This window comes from Chaetura pelagica, unplaced genomic scaffold (genome assembly GCF_000747805.2).
Source record: "Chaetura pelagica isolate M959 unplaced genomic scaffold, ChaPel_1.0 scaffold84, whole genome shotgun sequence".
Lineage (NCBI taxonomy): Eukaryota > Metazoa > Chordata > Aves > Apodiformes > Apodidae > Chaetura > Chaetura pelagica.
Window position 1 is genome coordinate 133,066 of NW_009953224.1, and position 21,073 is coordinate 154,138.

At 40.3% G+C, this 21,073-nt stretch overlaps 1 protein-coding gene across 1 annotated transcript in view; it reads right to left on the minus strand.

Moving 5' to 3' along the window:
* GPR98 (G protein-coupled receptor 98) overlaps window positions 1-21,073 on the minus strand; it is a 272,920-nt gene that overhangs the window by 50,758 nt on the left and 201,089 nt on the right. Inside the window, 1 exon segment of the mRNA XM_009997834.1 lies at window positions 5,282-5,439. Coding sequence (XP_009996136.1) covers window positions 5,282-5,439 — 158 coding nt within the window.

Here is a 21,073-nt window from a genome sequence, read left to right on the forward strand (position 1 = left end):
TTCTGGAGCAGCAAAAAAGAATGTGAGAGTGCAACCTCACACATTTGGTGCTCCAGAAAGAGCAATCAGAAGTGTGCATATTGCACAAATTAGGATTTGGCAAATTCTATTTATTTGTGTTTATTCTCTGCTACAACCTTGTTTTAATAATGTATTTTACAGTGATATTCCAGGCATAAGAAAAGAGTAAAATAAACTTTCTGGGAAGATCACAGATCATGGCCAAATGAATAGACAACAAGTACTAAAAGCAGAATTTTGTTGGGACAGCTGTCCTTAGGCCATAATGTATTCTTGAAAGCCTGGAAACTACCAGAACAGGGTATGTGAGATGTGACTTTACTCAGGAGTACCCAGGATAAATGTAAAGGAATAGGGAGAATATATACGTGGCACAAAGGGAGGCAGAAGTAATAAATTAATACCTCTGTATATGGACCCCTCCCCCCAGTTATAGCCTAGAGTTTTCTAACAAACTATTTAATTGTGTACAAAGAGATCCTCTTTGCAGTTACCAAGGGGAAAATCTTTCTTAGATATGTGTGGTGAAACCCAGCATTGTTGTTCTGCTCTTAGTAACAAAAAGTAAGTGGGACTCAGTTTTAGTACAGGCAAATAACAAACTATGATCCTACAGACAGAAAATCGTAAAACACAGTACTGCTAACTAAGTTCAGGAAGATCTGTTGCTGCAGCAGATAGAATTTATTCTAATAGCTATAGAAGAATAACCTGGTGGTCCTTCATGTTGGAGTGACAGCACTGGTAGATAAGGGAAGAGCAACTGATGTCACCTAGCTTGACTTCTTTAGGGCCTTTGACATGGTCCCACTCTAAAATGGAGAGATATGGCTTTGATGGATAGACTACTTGATTGTGAAGGAATTGGCTGGATGGCCACATCCAAAGAACTGCAGTGGACAGCTCAATGATCACTAACAAGTGATGTTCTTCAGGGCTCTATACAAGGACCAGAACGGTTCAGTATTTTTATTAATGACGTTGACAGTGAGACTGAGTGCACACTCAGCAGGTTTGCAGATGGCACCAAGTTGCATGGTGTGGTTGACATGCTTGAGGGACAGGATCCCCTCCACAGGCATCTTGACAGGCTTGAAAAATGGACCTATGTGAACTTCATGAAGTTCAAAAGGCCAACTGGATGGTCCTGCACCTAGGATGGGGTAATCACCAGTAGCAGTACAGAATGGGAGATGAAGGGATTGAGAACAGCCTGGAAGAGAAGCACCTGGGGATACCGGCAGATGAAAAGCTGAACATGGGCTGGCAATGTACACTCTGCCTAGAAACCAAATGTGTCCCGTGCTGCATCAAAAGCAGCATAACCAGCAGGGCCAGGGAGGGGATTCTGCCCCCCTACTTCACTCTGGTGAGACCCCACCTGGTGTACTGCGTCCAGTTCTGGAGTCCCTTGCACATGTAGGACATGGATTTGTCACAGTAGGTCTAGAAGAGGCTACAAAAGTGAACAGAAGGCTGGAGCTCCTCTCCTGTGAGGACAGGCTGAGAGACTTGTGTTGTTCAGCCTGAAGAAGGCTCCATGGAGACCTTAGTGCAGCCTTTTGGTATGAGAGTTTATGAAAAAGACAGAGAAAGACTTTCTACCAGGGCCTGCAGTGAAAGTACAAGAATGGATTCAAACTGAAAGATGAGAGAATTAGTATGGATAAATAAAGAAAACTTAAAATGATTTAAGATAGGACAATAGCTTGTTCAGAGAAGTTGTGGACATCACACCTTCAGTAGTCTTCAAGGCCATGTTGGCTGGGGCTTTAAGCAACATGATCTAGTGGAAGATGCCCCTGCCCCTGGCAGGAGGGTTGGACTAGGTGACCTCTAAGGGACCCTTCCAACCCAAACCATTCCATGATTCTGTGATTCTGGATAGATCAAAATGAACCTTCTTTGCAAGGTAAACTCCAGAGTATTCCAACAATAGAAGAAAAGAGAGTTTGAAAAATTTTGACTCAGATTTTTTAATTTAGCCACTCACATATTCTATTTATTTGAGAATGCCCCAGTATAAACGACAAATTAAAATAAACTTTACTGCTTTTGTTCCTATTGAATTTCTATTAAAGTTGGTAATAGACTTCCTCAGGCAGAGATCAGAAATACAGAAATTCAGAATTACCAGCAATAGTCAAGAGGCTTTTCCTAGAGTCTATGAAATGACCAAAATAATGAACTTTGTTCTGTACACTACTGTAGGAGTATTGCAGAGTCCACACAAGGTCATCTGTATCACACTGCAATTTTAAGTGCCTTCTAACTAAATGACTCCCAGAAAGTGAACAAGCAGTACCAGTTCAAATATTCACATGCAAATAGTTGTCTGATTATGGACACCTATTTATTTAAATTCCAGAGAGCAAAGTGTATTGCACAAAGGAATAAGTGCCATATATCAAGTAGAAGTGTATTTTTAAATGGTTTTGTCCATGTATACAGCTCTCCACACTTGATATGTCAGAATTGTTTACAGTGACATTTACATTGAATTTTATTCTCTTTCTAGAAAGGGTAACTAATGGAGAGCAGACTGTTTCCAAAGCAGAAATTACATATTGTTTCCATCATTTACTGCACTGTTCAAAGTGGAGAAGTTTGGGTACCAAACCTCAGGCTGGAGACTGGGAAAGGCTTTTTGGCGTAGGAATTCATTGTTGTGGGTGACTGAACTGGCAGTAAATCAGTGTAGGGATGACAGCCAGAGAGAAGCTAGAATAAGACACTACACATGGGCAACTGTTGCTTGGTAGCTCTACCTTTTCCCTGGTTTTGGAGGAAACAGAAAGAAATCCTGGCAAGTTCCCTGCCATAACAGAAGAGGAAAATAACGTGTGGCTGTGCAACTTAAGGAGACAGCGGTGCCCAAAGACTTCCCTACTCCATAGGATCTTGTAAGATGCACCAAAGCCAGAATGTGGTGTGGGTGTGATCAAAGACTCTCATTCTGCTGCAGAGGCAAAATATCACCATGCTGACAACTTTGCTGTTATGAAAGTGTTGTTTCCTGCAGCATCCTCTGAGGTGGTTGCAATAACAGCACAGAAGCAGGAGCATGTCCCACTGAGTTTGTAAGAACATGGAGTCAATGGAGTGAACTTCTCCAAAGAATGGGTCCTCTAGTAAGATTCAAAATTTAGAAGTGGTAATAGGTCATATCACTGCAAGCTGACTTAAAAGCACAATATAACCACAACACACTAAAAATAATGTAAGTATACTATCACCATCACTAATTTCAGGAGCTGAATATTAAGTCAAAAAGTCAGAGGCCTTTAGATAACAGTTAGTAACATGCTATAGGCAATGTTACAAACTACAGAAACCACCAGCTTTTCTTTCTGGAAGCTTACACTCTAAACACAGCTAAACAGAGAGCCTTCACACTAGCCTAGGCACCATAAACCTCAGCAGGCAGCTCTGTTCCTCTCTAAAATGGCCTCTCTCCAATGAGCCGTCACACACACTGCATGAGGTACTTTTATTTGTGCCTGCAAACGCCCTATGGTAGCAAAATGCCAGTTTGCTTTGCAGGTGCACAAGTAGTAAAAGTAACAAGCTACACTGGAAAAAAAAAAAAAAAAAAAAAAAAAAAGAAAAAAGTTACTATTGACATTTTACTGAATGATTCTATTCTTGTTTTGTTGTGTTGGTTTTTTTTTCCCCTTTTCTTCTGAGACCCCAGCATTCTCCAAAACACTTTCTGGACTCTGCTGGAGAAAGAAAAAACCCTGGATCTGATGTTAAATCAAACAAAGTTTTGTTTCCACCCTGTTAGTTCATATCTGCATGTCATGTACATATAACTCCTATTAGTACTTTCTGCCATTTTGCATGCTGACTTTATTTATAGTATTATTTCAACAGTCAGGGTTTTCTAATTTTTGTTCAACTCCTCTGAGACAAGCCTTAATCTTCAATATATGAATATGGAATCTCCATCCTTAGAAAAAAAAAAAAAAAAAAAAAAAAGTTACTTACAAACAAATGAACTATATTACTCAAGACTGAATAAAGAGCCACCTATGTGATGCCTCCAGGCAGCCCCTTTTATAACATAAAATAAATTAAAGAGTAAAGAGTAACAACAGCCTTGCATATCATACTTCTAAGCTATGTTTATCAGACCTCATGCAAAATCATAGAGCTCTAAGTCAAGCTGACTTCACTAAAGAAGAAATTAGTATTTGAAGAAAAATTCAGATAGTAAATATGTAATATTTATTTTCAGTTTCTCATAAAAGGAATATATTTCTGTAACCTAAATGTTAAAAAAAGGACATAATCCCTCATGTCATAATACAACTCTCACTGCAAATTAAGCATTTGAACAAGACAGCTACTCTTCATAAATCTGAATAGTTACAACCACTGGACTACCCAATGTAATTCTTTTAATAATCCCCTATCCCTTTAATTTAGATAATAATTATTTAGTTAATTGGGAAGAACTATTCAAGAATCTTTCACAAGTTTATAAAATCTAACTGGCTTCATGCAGTCAGGGAGAAAATAAGATATACTTTCACTAAAATCTGCAGATTTGCACTTGTTTATAAAACTCAGATCTTTTTTTCCAAAAACACCATGAAAACAAAAGAAATATTCTAAGCTTCCCACAGAGTGTCCTGTTCTTATGGTATTGTTCTCAAGTGCTGCAACTTTATTTTGGGAACATTACTGTATTCAAAATTGTTCTGACAGAGGAGACCGACCGATACTTCCTGTTTTGCAGATCTGTTCTTCCAGGCAGTTTCAGCTGTGGGTAGCACCAGGACACTTCAAAGCAGAGGCATTAACTCCAAACACTCCAACATGCACCCAATATATACCACAGAACACAAGGGCCAGGAGCTTTGCCCATCACCTGGGGCTAAGCAGAGGAGAATTCCTGCTCCTGAGCAGGCCAAGCCCTTCCTGGGACAGGGCTTCTGGTACCTCCAGCCAAAACTGGTGCTTGAAGCAGGATAGTGCTGTGCGTTATTACTCTTCCTTTTACTAGACCAGTCATAACCATACTAATTTCTTGTTTTAGGTTTAGCACATTTTCATCCTCCTCAAACAGTTAAGCATCTTCGTAACTTTCATCACTAAAGTACTTTCACAGACTTCAAAGGGACCACTAGCATGCTTAAACTTAAACACATATGTAGCTTATCTACTGAACTGTGGTTTCTAGAGGGGTTCTCTGAGCTGGAAAGAACAGTCTGTACTGTTCTGAAAGTCCAGCCTGTTACTCCACACACCATACCTGCAGCATTTGTCCTTCCTCTGAAAATATCGTCGTAGGCTTTCCATTGTGGGGTCACCTGGTAGGCGTGGATGAACACCACAAAAACCACGACCAAGCACATTAATGGCACCAGAGCAGCAGTGAAGAGAGCAGCGTAGGCATTTGGGATGAAGCACCTGATGAAAAAGAAAAAATAAAATGGAAAAAACCTGCTGTTGATAAACATAAGAGACACCTTGAACTGGTATGAGTGAAAGCGTGGTCAGCAGGTCAAGGGAGGGGATTCTTCCCCTCTGCTCTGCCCTCATAAGACCCAGACCCCTGTGTCCAGCTCTGGAGCCCTCAACATAAGAGGGACATGGACCTGTTGGCATGAGTCCAGAGAAAGGCCACAAAAATGATCAGAGCTGGAGCACCTCTACTAGGAAGACAGGCTGAGAGAGTTGGAGGTGTTAGCCTGGAGAGGAGAAGGTTCCAGGGAGACCTTAGAGCACCTCCCAGTGCCTGAAGGGGCTCCAGGAAAGCTGGGGAGGGGCTTGGGACAAGGGCAGGGAGGGATGGGAGTAGGGGCAACAGTCTTAAACTAGAGCAGGAGAGATTTAGATTAGACATAAGGAAGAAGTTATTTACAATGAGGATGATGAGGCACTGGCACAGGCTGCCCAGAGAGGTGATGGAGGTCCCATCCATGGAAACATTCAAGGTTAGGTTTGAAGAGGCTCTGAGCAACCTGATCTAGTTAGAAAGGTCCCTGCACACTGCAAGGGGGTTGGACTAGATGACCTTTAAAGTTCCCTTCCAACCCCACACATTTGATGATTCTGTAATTCAGAAACTTCAAAACCAAATGTTTTTGAAGGATACAGTTTGCAAACCACATATTCTTTAACTCTGTTCCCACAGTAACCTTGACAGGATACATTTGGTTCAGTTGGTTCTTATCAAATCTTAAGGAATATAACATTTGCGCCTTGAAAGTACGCATGTTCTATTTAAGCTTAAGCAATGTTGGACAGTTTTAAACTGTTGCAAATGGAACAAATTATATTTTACAAACTCTATGCATGCTATATTCATTTAATGTGATCACTCTTAGTCACCAGAGTCTAAAAGGGCATTATGTAATTTTCTATACTTAGCTCCTGAAACCACAAATTAGATTTTGAGAAACATATTTTTTTAAAATAAATGAACAAGTCTCAAAGGCAAGATAAGTATTTCTCCTCAAGTTGTTGGAAATTATATGTCATTTGCACACTGAAGCCAAACGCTCACTCCCTCCCCCCCTTTTTTTTATTTAATTGTCCTGTCTCTCCTTACCCTTTCCATTTATTAAAGCTGTAATTACTTGTAAAGATGTAACAGGAACATGAGTTATTCCTGAAAAAGAGTCAAACTATGCATGTAAAACCAAGACTTGAAGGACATAGAGATGATCATTAATGAGGGCTCTCGATGGCATGAGAGCCCTGTGAACTCCCTGGAGATCAGTATGTGTTTTACAGTCACTGACCTACCCTAGAGATGACGCACAACGGAGCAGCCCAAGGGACAACTTGGGAGTCAGTATGTCTAGAGACTATGTGGTCACTGCTGTCCACACCAAGAGGGTGTAACTTACCCAGCCCTTCTCCTTGTCAGGTCAGCTTTGCTAAATAAGCTTAGAGACAAGGCTGGTATCTGAGAGGACCATGGGTACACGTTTCACTGTTAAGTGTCTGGAGTAACTTCTGGGTTTGCTTAGGTGGACATGTGCCTTCTGTCCAGCAGTCAAGATTTTCTTTATGTTAGCTCTTCCAAATCATCAGTTGAGTGCACTCTGTGAATCCCAGAATCAGTTCCAGTAGAATCTAGATACCTTCTACAACTGTCTTCAGAAGGTACAGGCTCAGTCAGACACCAAGCTGAGATACCACCTGATAACATCATTGACCAAGTAAGTAAGCAACAGGGAAGGTGGGAACTCTCTTTTGCAATTAAAGATTTTTGTTTCACAGAATGGTTGAGGTAGAAAGCAACCCCTGGAGGTCATTCTGTCACAGCCATTTAGAGCTGGTTTCCCAGGACTGTATCTAGATGGTTTTTCAACATCTTCAAGGATGGAGACTTCATGAACTCTTTGGGCAACCTATACCAGTGCTTGGTCACCCTCACAGTGAAAAAGTGTTTCCCAATATTCAGATGGAGTGTCCTGTGTTTCAGTGTGTGCCTGTGGCCTCTTGTCCTGTCACTGGGCACCACTGAGAATAACCTGGCTCCACGATCCTTACACCCTCCCTACAGGTATCTATACACATTAAAAAGATCACCCTGAGCCTTCTCCTCTCCAGGCTGAACAGTCCCAACCCTTTGACCCTCTCCTCCCAGGAGAGACTCTCCAGTCCCTTGGCAGGGCAGCAACTAATGCTGGTGGCCCTTTGTTGGACTTTGTACAGTCTGTCCCTGTCTCTTTTGTACTGAGAAGCCCAGAACTGGACCCAGGTCTCCAGGTGTGACCTTATGATTGCTGAGCAGAGGAAGGATCACCTCCCTTGAGCTGCTGTCAACATGGTTGTTTCCTGGAAGCAAAATCTGATCCCCTTCATCCTTTCAATTTTTAAATATTTTTTAGGTATGAAAGTTAATTTTGTTACCCAAATGTATTATTGAATTGGCCCAATCAGCATGAAGACAGAAAGGCACGTTGCCATAACCTATGCTGCTTTTAATGATTATACTGAAGCCAAGATTCATAGCACAATTGTAGTCTTCTATAAAATCATATCTATGTTCAGAAACCTGCAATTTAAAAAATTTAATAGATTTTTGTATTTTTTTATTTCAGAGTCATGTATACCCTTAAAAAAACTAGCTGAATGTCTTGTAAGTTTTCTGTGAACAATTCCTTACATTAATGAAAGCTGCATAGAAACGAAAACCCACAGAAATGGATCACTTTTGCTAACACCCTGAGGTACTTGCTCTAAAAAAGACTAAGAAGTTATGTAGAAAAGAAATACACAAAGTTTTATGAACGTACACAGCTTAGTTTGTTTTTGTTTTGTTTTGTTTTGTTTTGTTTTGTTTTGTTTTGTTTTGTTTTGTTTTGTTTTGTTTTGTTTTTAAAGCAATGGTGAGCTTTTCAGTGATAACCACTACTTCCTTCAAAGTTTTATTCACTTACAATAAAGTGAAGACTTATCTAAAGGTATGTTTTATGCTGAAAATCACGTGATACATCATTACATGGATGAACTGAAAATATTTATTGTACTTGACATTAGGGACACATATTTGTTATTCCATTACCATGACAGATTTGTCACATGGAACTACTGTGTGTCTCACATTCCTAGCATTGGGTTGGATTAGAGCAAAAACTGTCTCAAAACATCAAGAGGCTGGTGTTCCAGAAAACAACTGTTCTACAGAAGAAAAGCCCTTCTAATTGATGAAAAGGGTTTGCAAGGCCTGCTTTCCTCTCAAGGGGTGAAGCATGTTTGTCTGACCCCTTAAGAGCCTTTGTGAAGTCTTCTGTGATCTCTTAAACAGTAACATTTCCTAAAATCTGGACAGATATTCCAGCTGCACAAGATACAAAAGAACCTCTTTTACTTTTCTGAATACTTTTAAAGGAAATAGAGAAAAAAACCCAAGATGTATACTAGAACTATTTGTTGCCACAATTACATATATATATTAAAAAAAAAAAAAAAGGAAAAATGGAAAAAAAAAACATATTCAAGCAACATTTCTAAGGAAATAAGGACTATTAAAATTCAGCAAGATATTAAATGAAAGAACTGACATATTTTTTCCCTTGTAAGCAAGAAAGATTTAAAACAGCTCAGTGTGTTAAAGACAGTTTAATTCCATTATTGCCATATCTTGAATTCTAAGGGCAATCTCCTTCAAATGCATCCTGAATCTATGAAAAATTAAGTTTGACAGAAAACTGGAAATGCCCTTGTTCTTGTGTGGCATTATCAGATACATGATGTTCTCATTTAGTTTTGTCAGCAGGCAGCCAACTTTTCTACCTAGACTATTACTATTATTACTATTGTTATTTCTTTAAAAAATGTTTTTGGTTTATTTTAATTTTCATTATCATTATTTACTCCTGGGCAGAAAGCTCATCAACTCTTGAGCTTCTCCCTTGCTTTAAGGCACAGCTGGTTGGCAGGCAGCCTGGCATGGAGAACAGGGAATCGTTTGCTCATCTTGCACGTTACATCAGCAAAGTAAAAAGTAAAGGTCAGACGTGAATTTACACTTATATTTGTATTTTTTAACCTCCATTTAGAGAAAGAAATCTGTGTACCTAAAGTAACCAAACAAAGGGCAAAATTTGAATTACTTATTCATGCTTACTCAGCAAATTCTTCACACACTAAAAGGGAAGTTGGGTTATGATCTACGTGTGCTTCTAGATATTAACACATTCTGGGCCTTCTTAACAAACAACTGCTCTGTTCCAGATCCTGGCTTTGTCCTGGAGGAAGGCTACATTACCTTTGAATTAGCACTTCCTATTTCTTCTTACAATATGCTCAACAATTTCCTACTAAGTGCAGAGCAGGCCACACAATGTAAGCCTCTTTTTTTTTTAATAATTAGTTGCTTAAAAAGTTGCCAATCTGACAAATTATCTGCAGCAAGTTATGTACGACCTGTATCTAAGCAACATACCAAAAGCTAAAATGTCTTTCATTTATGAAATCATCCTAGTTTATGATATTTATTATCTGCTTCGGGTGTTTTTGGCAGCTTAACAGCTTGATAATGAACTCTCCTTTGAAAACATTATAGGTTTTTAATAGGCAGAAGCTTTGGTCTTTTAATTTGACATGGTTGTTATGTATAACCCTCTTAGAAGATCTGATCTCTTCTTGCATTTCATGTCAGAATCACCAATAAACTCAGTTCTTTCCCGCTGACAAATTGTTCCAGTGTGGGACTACATCTAGTGCAGTAAGGTTCTGCTGCTTGCTCTGGTCCCTTCCAGCTTTCTGCTTGTTTTGGAATACTGCTGCTCTTTATATCAAATAGCTTTGCACCTTGTGGCAGTGAGGCAGCAACCCAAAACAGTAAGCTTCCAGGTCATGCTGTAGTGTTTAATTTCCCGTAAAACCAAGCTAGAGGCTCTCATTCATGGACAATGCACAAACAATTCAGTATTGCTAATTTTTTATCCACATGGCCATGTACCATGAATCAATGCAATGAATCAATGGCACATAAACACTGAGCTTTCAAGCAGAGCATTTTAAAGCAAAGGAAAATTAATTCTCACTTCCTTTAAAACTGCATGCAGTAAAATCAGAGAATCCTAGAATCACTGAATTATTGAATGGTTTGGGTTGGAAGGGACCTTAAAGCTCATCCAGTTCCAACGCCCTGCATGGGCAGGGACACCTCCCACCAGCTCAGGCTGCTCCAAGCCCCATCCAACCTGCCCTTCAACACTGCCAGGGATGGGGCAGCCACAATTTCCCCGGTGAACCTGTTCCAGTGTTTCAACACCCTCACAGTAAAGAATTTCTTCCTAATGTCTAACCTGAATCTCCCTTCTTCCACTTTTAACCCATTAGCCTTTGCCCTCTCACTACAATCCCTTGTAAAAAGTCCCTCACCAGCTTTCCTGTAGCCCCTTCAAACACTGGAAGGCCTCTATGAGGTCTCCCCAGAGCCTTCTCTTCTCCAGACAAAATCAGACAAACTTGATTTAATTGTTTCATGAAGCTACAGGTTTGGTTTGTAAATGCACTTGGAAACTTTTGACACTATTTGAATCACACAGCAGGATGCAATACAAGGAAAGCAAATGTAAAACCTAGTACGCGTCTGCCACACCCACTGGCCAGTTATTAATTCTGCAGAAAATTATCTGGAAATTACTGTGAATCATATTAAGCAGAACATGAATTGTAACTTTATCCTGTTGTAAAGAAGTCAATGTCATACTTGGATGTACAAACAGCAAGATATGCTGCAACACGTATTGAAGTTCTGCTCTAGTCATCATTACAAAAACACCAGTGGCAAGCTGTGTCTGGTTTTGGCACATTTCAAACACATGAATTGACTGAAGAAAGTTCACAGTAGAGCTGTGAAGGCAACCAGGGCTCTTATAAATGTGTTCCACTCTGAAAAGATTAAAAAAGAATGTTTTTATTTGTTTTGGTTTGAGGGTTTTTTGTTTGATTTTTATTTGTTTGTGGTTTTGTTTCTTTGTTTGTTTGTTAGTTTTCCTAAAGAGAATGGACATCTATTGCCAAACTACGAGTAGGCAAAGGAACTGGCAATCTACAAATAGGCAAAAAGTAAAAGCAGAACAATTTCTCCACACTGTACTAAATATTTCTTGTTGAAAAACACAAAGTGAGGGGCTCAAACTATACCAAGATTAGCTGATGGCTACTAGGGTAGTCACAGAAGGGATTAGCTGTATGAAGCAGATCCACAAGAATCAGGGTTAGGTACCCTAAAAGAGGGTCTAGACTCTAACTAGCAAGGTACTTTCAAGCTGGGAATTAATGCTTGGGGGAAAAACCCCACAACATTAAAACACCTAAAGCTCATGCCTTACGATGAAACATGCAAAGCAGCTTGTAAGGCAGTTTTGTTTCTGTGCTTGAACCGTTCTTTTCTACACTTACTATGTATTAAGCATATGCCATAAAGATTACAATACCAACTTGCAGTGCAGAAAAACAAAATAATCATGTAAAATAATTTTTAAAAGGCTTTTGAGGATGCCAGTGTCAGATCAAAAAACGTACAATATAAAGGATTACAGCTGCCAGGATAGGTAATTGCTTAGGCTATCAGGTCTCTCTGTCTCTATGGATTCATTTACATGTGTTGGGCCATTACTGGCACAGTATGTCTGCTCTAGTAAATGAAAAGAAGAAACAAGGATTTAGGGAAAAATTCCCATTCTCTATGGGAATGTGACATGTGAGGTACATCTACACTGGCAAATGAAGATCTAGGGATCCATGGTCAAGCATGGATCCTCTTACCATCCAAAATTCCTAACTCTGTTTCACATTGCTCCAGTTAGGTATTTTCAAAACCAAGACCAGGCAGAGGTAAAGTGAGTCAAAAAAGTCACTACATTGGATTTGACCCCTTCCATCCTCTACAGTCTATCAATGCTATTCCAACCCTACTCCAGGCCTTAGGGCTCTGTGGTGGGTTGACCCAGGCTGGACATCAAGTGCCCACCAAGCTGCTCCATCATTTCCCTCCTCATCAGGTTGGGGAGAAAATAAGACAGAAAGTATGTCAAAATAGACTAGGGCTGGCCGTGAAAGCAAAGGAAAACAAAAGATTTATTCTCTGCTTCTCTCTACTTCCCACCAGCAGGAGATATAGCAGTTGCTCTGGAGGATAAACATCATAAATACAAAAGCCCCCTCCTCCTTTCCCTTAGCTTTTATTGTTGAGCAGACATGATATGGTATGGAACCTCCCTTTGGTCTTTCTATTTCAGCTTTCCTGGTGATGGGATAAAGTTGGAGAGATAGCCTTGATGCTGCTCAGCAGCAGCCAAAACATTGGTGTGTTATCAAGGCCTTTCCAGACACCAATACACAGCACAGAATGGTGAGGGCTGCCTTGGGGAAAGTTAACTTTATCTCAGCCAGACCCAGGCTCTCAGAAGTGCCCATGTGCCACCTGTGAGGGCACACCACACATACCCTCAGTTTCATTGTTATAAAAATACTCCCCTGGTTGCTCTCAGCCCAGCTCTCACATTATTTTAAATACTCTGAATGGAAAAAAAAAAATATAATAAAGATACACAAAGCAGTATGTTTCAATACAACAAAGATTGTTCAGAGAAGAGAGCAGAGACAGAACCAAGTGCTCTGTAGTGGCTGCTGGAGAGAGTTCTGATAAATGAGAACCAGTCTGTGTCACCTAACCTTTGGGCCAGGTATCAATCAGTCCCTGCAACCTTGGGATTTGGCATGAAAATTTGGATTTTGAGGTGTCAGCTTATAATGTAAAACATTTTCATAAATGCCAAGCAGTAACTTTCTCAATTCTAGGAGTCACAGTGAAATTACTGATTCTGGGTAATGGTGGATACAAGCCTCTTCACAGTATTCCAGGTTGGTCCTAAAAACTGCAGTATGTTTTTTTTTCCTTTATCTTGACTTATAGTGGTAAGATCAAAATTCTACAGAAAACCTAGTGATAATTAGGAAAATCTACCTCATTACCTTCTTATTACAGTGTTTATATGTAAAATAAAATCAGCTAATAAAGTATATTGAAACACAGATTCATTTCACTAAGTTCATACTGTGGTAGTCAAATTGTAGTAATTAAAATTAAAAAAGCAATAAGAAAACGGTCTGTTTCCATTATGTAAAATATACATAATTATGACATAATTATGATAATGCTAATATTTATGATAATAACATTGTTTTTATACATGCTAGGCATCCATCAGAACAAGTGTGGAAATCTTTTGATTAAAACAAATCTGGCTACACAAGGCCATGGATGCCTCGATAAAAATAAGACTGAAAAGGCCACAGCAGCTGAACCTGAGTCAGATACACTCTGCATTTCTAACAGCTCAGCGTCCATCATAACCCTGGGCCCACAGCAAGTTTTAAAAGGAGTGACATGGCTTGGGTCCATCCAACACTGGAGGCAGAGCAGAAGAGTGTCAGGACTCAGGAATACACAATGTATATTAAAACTGGAAGTGGGAAAATTCAGGTTGGACATGAGGAGGAAATTCTTTGCTGTGAGGGTGGTGAGAGCCTGGCCCAGGCTGCCCAGAGAAGCTGTGGCTGCCCCATCCCTGGCAGTGTTGAAGGGCAGGTTGGATGGGGCTTGGAGCAGCCTGGGCTGGTGGGAGGTGTCCCTGCCCATGCAGGGGGGTTGGAACTGGATGAGTTTTATGGTCCCTTCCAAACCAGTCTGTGATTCTATTCTATGGCCCCTTTCATGATTCAATGCTTCAGAAAGAACACACTGAGAAGGACATTCTCTCCAACTAGGCTGATGCTTCTGCAGAACTGAGCAGGGAAGAACAATTTCATACTGGTCAGCATAAATCACAGCCACCCCAGGGTCCTCTAAATTACACTTGGCAGACCAAAGAGGTTCTTCAAGCAGCTGAGGCCAAGGGAAATGTGGCATGGCTTTGTATTTTGATGACTCTCCAATATGTAAGGGTTTCTTTTAGCAAGGGCTTCTTTTAGTACCTCTCAGGAAATAGATTTATTTTTTTTCCCCTGCTCTGCAACATGAGAGTATCTCAAAATAACCACGAGAGAACTACCTGATTTATATTTGCAACAGGTAGCTCCAAAAAAAGGGAATTATAGTAAAGTGAAGGCTCACTAGTTTACAACTGAGCCAAAGAGTATTGCTGCAGCTTTCAATCAGGCATGACACATCACCTTGGCAGGATGTGGCTGCCCACCAGTTCTCCCACATTCTTTGGAAAATCCCTGCTACTTTATTATTTTATTATTTTTTTTCTTAAGGACTTCCAACAAACTGCAAACTCAACCCATGTTGGCCAATTACATGGACTGTATAAAATTTTAATGCGAGCTCTGATTTTCTTGAAATGAGTTGCAGTACAACATTTTAAAACAGTTCAAATTCTGGCTTTACTAGAAAAAAATAACCTTGGAAATGTATTATTACACTCTGGAAATTTCTAACTAGACAATTCACGATTTTAAAGTGGTATTTACATATGTACATGCTCTTACTGGAAATACTTTACCTATTTCTTTCCATTAAAAAATGTAGGCAGCTGTGAGAATTGGTTCCTAAATGCAAGCAATTTGGTCCTAAATACTGACTGCACTGAAATTAGAGGGTGCATGATGATTACAGAAGTCTCTTAAAAACTGGCATTCTGCTGAAGTTACATTTTAAAAAGCAAATTTTTTCTAATCTTAGTGGGTTCCAGTCCCAAAGAATGATCTATTTTGTGTAAAGCACCTCTGAAATTTAAGATGACAGACAGAACAGTGGTAAATATTACAATTCTCCCTGCATGACATGTATCTGAAGCTATTTAAATGTCAGTTCCTGCTGCTGCTAGCTCTGAAGAAAAAAAAAATAGAAAAAAAAATAATCCTTATCCTTTATGTAATTTGCAAAGTAAATCTGCTGAAAGTAAGTAATTTCCTACCAGTAAGAGAAGACATTTAGGAAAGCTAAGAAAATTTCAAGTAAAACAAATTAGAAATGCAACAAAATGCACCAGCATCTATGAGGATTTATCTCTCTGTTTTAATTTAAACAATACAGTGTGTGCTGAACTTCTAACATAAGCTCCTGTTGGTGCTGTTACTGATAAGAAAAGAAGACTAATACAAATAAATGTTCCTGCTTGATAAGTGAACCACTGGCAACCCTTCCTGATATTACTGTTATTATTTTTTAAAAAGCCTTTTCTCCATTCTCGCCCCCAAATAACTCAGCCAGAGAATCTCCAGCTCTGGATATTAGCAGAGGCCCTTGCAAGATGTAGAGTTCTGTTTGTCTGGGGTTTTCAGGGTGTTTTTTTCTTCTTCTTCTTCCACCTCCCCCCCCTCCTGTTTTGCAAACAGTCACAGCTCTGGGTACAGCATGTGCAGGACACAGCGCAGAGCGGAAACTCGCAGCACTGCTGCTCTGGAGGAAGTTCTGGGTTGTTTTTTTTGGGGGGGTTGTTTTTTGTAATTTTTTTTTTTTCTCACCAAAGCAGTCTGTAAAACCTAAATTTGTGAGCCTGCAGAGCAGTAAGCTGGCACCTTCTTCCCCCTTATCCAGAGAGCTGCATCTGCCGTTCCTGGGGGGCATCCCCCTGACCCCTAGGCTGACAAACAGCTGAGCACTACCAGCTCCACCAGCTGTTTATTAACGAGGCTTTTCAGGGCTGTGCTCTGTTAGCCTCAGCATGCTGCAGAAACAGGACCTGGAGATAAGCTGCTTGCTTGCAGCTGCACCCACCAAAGCCAGCGCAGCTCCCCAGGTCAGATGGGGCACTGAGAAAAGATGTGGAACAGCCCCTGTGCAAACACTGCTTCTCTGGCCCAAAAATACCTGTGTTTTTGGAGCTACAAGTTCATTTTATACTTCCTGCACATCCAGTACCTGAAAGGGCTACAGCACAGCTGGGGAGGGACTTTTGACAAAGGCATGTAAAGATAGCATTAGGGGGAAATGGTTTTAAACTGAAAGAGGGGAGATCTAGATGAGATCTTAAGAGGAAATTCTTTGCTGCGAGGGTGGTGAGACCCTGGCCCAGGTTGCCCAGGGAAGCTGTGGCTGCCCCATCCCTGGAAGTGTTGGGCAGGTTGGATGGGGCTTGGAGCAGCCTGGGCTGGTGGGAGGTGTCTGTGCCCAAGGCAGGGGGTTGGGACTGGATAGTCTTGGTCCCTTCCAACCCAAACCATTTCATGATGGAATCTTATTCTCTGTGTGTTGTGGAAGTTTTTCATGAGCCCATGGCCATGATGTTCCACCACCTGTTTCACAGGTTATCTTACATTTAGATGTGGTCTTGATCCATGGTGACTACTACATACATTTTGATGCCCAAAGGTAAAATGATGAGTGGTTCAATTTGTATTACGCACCTAAGAGATGGGGTGGAAGGACTCAAATCAGGGAAAAAAAACCACTTTTCACCCTGTAATTTCAGCAAGAGTTGTTTGAGAAAGGTTGCATATATCTGTGGAATTAATTTGGAAAATACATTTAAAAGCCAATTTCTTTCCCTATAGCTGCTGCTCAAATATGATACCATGTTGTTACTTTCACTTTTGCTTAACCACTTTTCCTCAAAAGGAAACAGGGGATTTTTTTCTGAAACACAGAATATAATCTGTTTATGGGTTGAAGCAAGCACATCTCTGAACCATAAAAGCTGCCCCAGAGAGTCCAATACAGCTGCAAAAAAAACTCGACCACTTGTGAGAGTACATTTTGAGACTTCTGCAATCAAATTCTGCTCCTGAAAGCACAACAGAGGTGGACTGACCCCCTTTGATTTGGTGCTCTACTTGGCACGATGTACTTGGCATGTACTTGGGATGATGGGGAAATGAACAAGTCAAGAATACCTCTTGCTTCTGTGGGTATTGTTTGGTACCAACAAAAATGAAAGCCGTGTTTGTGTTGGATGAATTTAGTGTAAAATCTCATGCAGATCAGCTCAGGTGCCCATTTCTTTCATTTTGTTTATAATTAACCACGGGGAAATTATTTTTTTACTTGATGCAAGTTTCAAATTAGACACAAAAAAATTAATAGAAGATCTTCCAGGTTTTATAGAGTGATAATACACCAGTTAACCTTTTGGCATTATTTAGTTTTTGTTTAGTTTCTTTATGCAGCAAAAGGACGAGGAAAGAGAGTGAGGAGAAGAGGAAAAGAAGGAGGAAAAAAAAGGTAATGAAAATATAGTTGGACCATTTTGGCTAAGAAATGTAAACTCAGAAAGCAGCAGAACTTAAAATTGCCCAAAATTAAGCCAAGGTTTGCACATTCTTCTTTGTGTTTGGACAGACAGTCACAACTATTTTCTGAAAGACAAATCCACATGAGGGGCAATTACTGCTAGGAATTTGACCCTCTCACTTTTACTCACATGTCAAAATGCGTGATGAGTAGCACCACATTTACTAAAAGAGGTACTCAGCATCACTGCCAGTGACACCAAACAGAGGGTGGAAATCCAGTCCACCATGAACAAAGAATGCAGAAGTGCCAAGATGCTGTTTTGAAACATCAGAGAACAGGATCTTCAGAAGATTCAGTTTGAGTCAGTGTGTGCAAAAACAACCTTGTCAATAAACCAGACCTATTGCATAAGAAAGCAAAAAAACCTGAATTCCTTGTTTTTCCCTACTGTTGCTTTTCCTGTAGAGCTCAACAGCTGGGAAAAAAAGGAAAATATAATGCCTAAGTAATGGTTTTCTATAACAAGTACCCAGAATGTCATCTGTTGTTGTTTTAGAATATGGCCTACTTGTGTTCCAGGCTTCCTGTTACACCATTCTCTGGAAATTTCTATAAACAATTTTATACCTACTTTTTTTGTCTATTTTTTTTCCCTCCTATGAAAGTAAATAGTAAGAAAGCACCAATTACCAAAGGAGAAGAAGAAGCAGTGACCTAGCAGAAGCGCTGCATTAATGCAGTTTAGGCTTCCAAAGCACTGGAAGCTCTGCAGTCCCCAGTCAGATCATCCCAGAAATCCCAGTAGACCTGTAGCCTTCAGCATTTGACCAGGAAAATAAGCTGGTAGAAACCTGATTGAAATCTTTTAGTGCAGGGTTCTTGCCAACACTGCAATTTTAAAATTATATAAGGACTTATGTGCCTGATTTCAGTTAATTATCTTACTTCTGTTTACATCTAAGGCTTCCTTATCATGTATATCAGGCATTGTTAATGGCTTTGAAACAATGATCTATTATTATGGTTATTTTTGTTGTCTTTTTTTTTTTTTTTTTTGTAGGTTTTTTGTTTGGTTGGTTGGTTTTGTGGTTGTTTTTTGGGTTGTTTTTTTTTTTGTTTTTTTTTTACAATTTAGTATTTGTTAAAATTTCTGACATCCAAAAAAATGTTTCTTTTGTACTAGCTTTAGGGCAGACACTCCTAATTAGCTTATTTTTTTCCTACCCAGTCTTTAACTCAAGGATTTTAATTTAAATCTAGCTGAAAAAGGAGATGTTTCCATATGCAAACTGTCAAACATAAATAAGGCTCGTATCCACAGTCCTGCTCTTTGTCATGAAGCATAACAAAATGTCGTGCAAAAGTGTTTTTCCTCCTTCAAAACTGTGTTTACTATGTAGACTTTTTTAATCTGCATGCTTTGTTGTAACATAATAGAAGCACAGGAGAAGCATGCTCTACAACTGGGTCTGTTGTAATCAAGTGCAAGGTCCTGCACCTGGGTCATGCCAATCCTAAGCACAAATACAGGCTGGAATTGGAGAAAGGACTGACAGCAGCCCTGAGGAGAAGGACTTGGGGGTGATGGTGGATCAGAAGCTCAGCATGAGCCTGCACCATGTGCTGGAGCACAGAAACCAACCATGTCGTGGGCTGCAGACAAAGAACTGAGGCCAGCAAGTCAAGGCAGAAGAGTCTGCCCCTTTACTCAGCTCTTGTGAGACTCCACCTGGAGCACTCTGTGCAGCTCTGGAGCCCCCAGTGTTAAGAGGGACATGGAGCTGTTGGAGAATTCAGAGGAGGTCCCGGAGATGCTGGGAGGGCTGGAGCAGCTCTGCTCTGGAGCCAGGCTGGGAGAGTTGGGGTGTTGAGCCTGGAGAAGAGAAGGCTCCAGGGAGACCTTAGAGCAGCTTCCAGTGCCTGAAGGGGCTCCAGGAAAGCTGGGGAGGGGCTTGGGACAAGGGCAGGGAGTGTTAGGACAAAGGGGAATGGTTTCAAACTGAAAGAGGGGAGATCTAGCTGAGATATTAAGAAGAAATTGTTTCCTGTAAGGGTGGTGAGACCCTGGCCTAGGTTGCCCTTGGAAGCTGTGGCTGCCCCATCCCTGGCAGTGTTGAAGGGCAGGTTGGATGGGGCTTGGAGCAGCCTGGGCTGGTGGGAGGTGTCCCTGCCCATGCAGGGGGGCTTGGATCTAGGTGATCTTAAAGGTCCTTTCCAACCCAAACTATTCAATGATTTAATGTTGCAGCTACTCTTAGGCATACTGGACCTGTATAAATTATATAAAAATCTGCCAAAGCTGCATTCCTTTTTCTTTGATGTACCTCAGCACAGTTCTGCGAGACAGTTTTAATTACTGGTGATGTTAGATAGTGCAGATGAGAGTTTGCCTTCCAAAACACGGCTGACTGCCCTAGATAAAATCAATGTCCATGGGCTTCACACCATTAAAATGGCAGCACAAACTTGACCTACTGCAGAACAGGCCTGCAGTGAAGTTAAAAAGAAAACAAAAGCCTTATATTTTTCTGCTCTTTTCAGGAAGATCAAATACAAGATGTTGGATATATATATACTTATTATAAACAGCACGTCAGGGCCAATTGAATAGCCAGAGAGAGTTGCTGGTATTGATCTCTCTATCACTTACTTTAGCATTTCCTGCATGTCAGATGAAGGCTTTCCTAAACCGTTGGAAGACAGATAAACTGAGAATGAGCTTTTTTAGTAGCAGTAGTGGGTATTCTGCTAATTAAAGGTCCTACAGTAGGAGGGACTGTCTTGCTAATTTCTCACACAATCTGAAAGGAAATACGAAGGTTTTAAAACCTGTTAATTTTTTCCTGTCAGTGGCAGGAAGGGAAGCCTCCATCCTGCAGATGTGGTCTGTTACTCCTGCCATAGTACTACACAGGTAATAAGTCTCTGGAGTTTTGCTTGGGCACAAAAATCCCTTCATCTGAACCAGTTTGAAGGATCAGACACCAAAGCTATTTGCGGGTGTAACTTTCACCTATAACAACCTAACCTTGCAACCCTTTAAAACTACCTTGTTTTGTCAGAATTTAACAGTGGTTGGGAGTTTTACCTTAAAAACAACTTTTATCCATGGACTTTTCAAAATTCCATCACTCATATCAGTCAGAATTTGTCTTTATTTTAATGCTTTAAACACACAACACAGTGATTATGTCTGTTTCTGATGTGCTAACATTTGCTTAACATTAACAGTAAATATTTGCCAAGATATAAAAAGCACTCAACCCCCTGCTCCCAACTATTTTCCTCCACTGAAAACATATGTTGGTAATGAGGGATACAGAAAAGGTAATTAAAGCCATCACACTTAGCAGTGATATATTTTTAAATAATCCTAAGCAGTGTGTA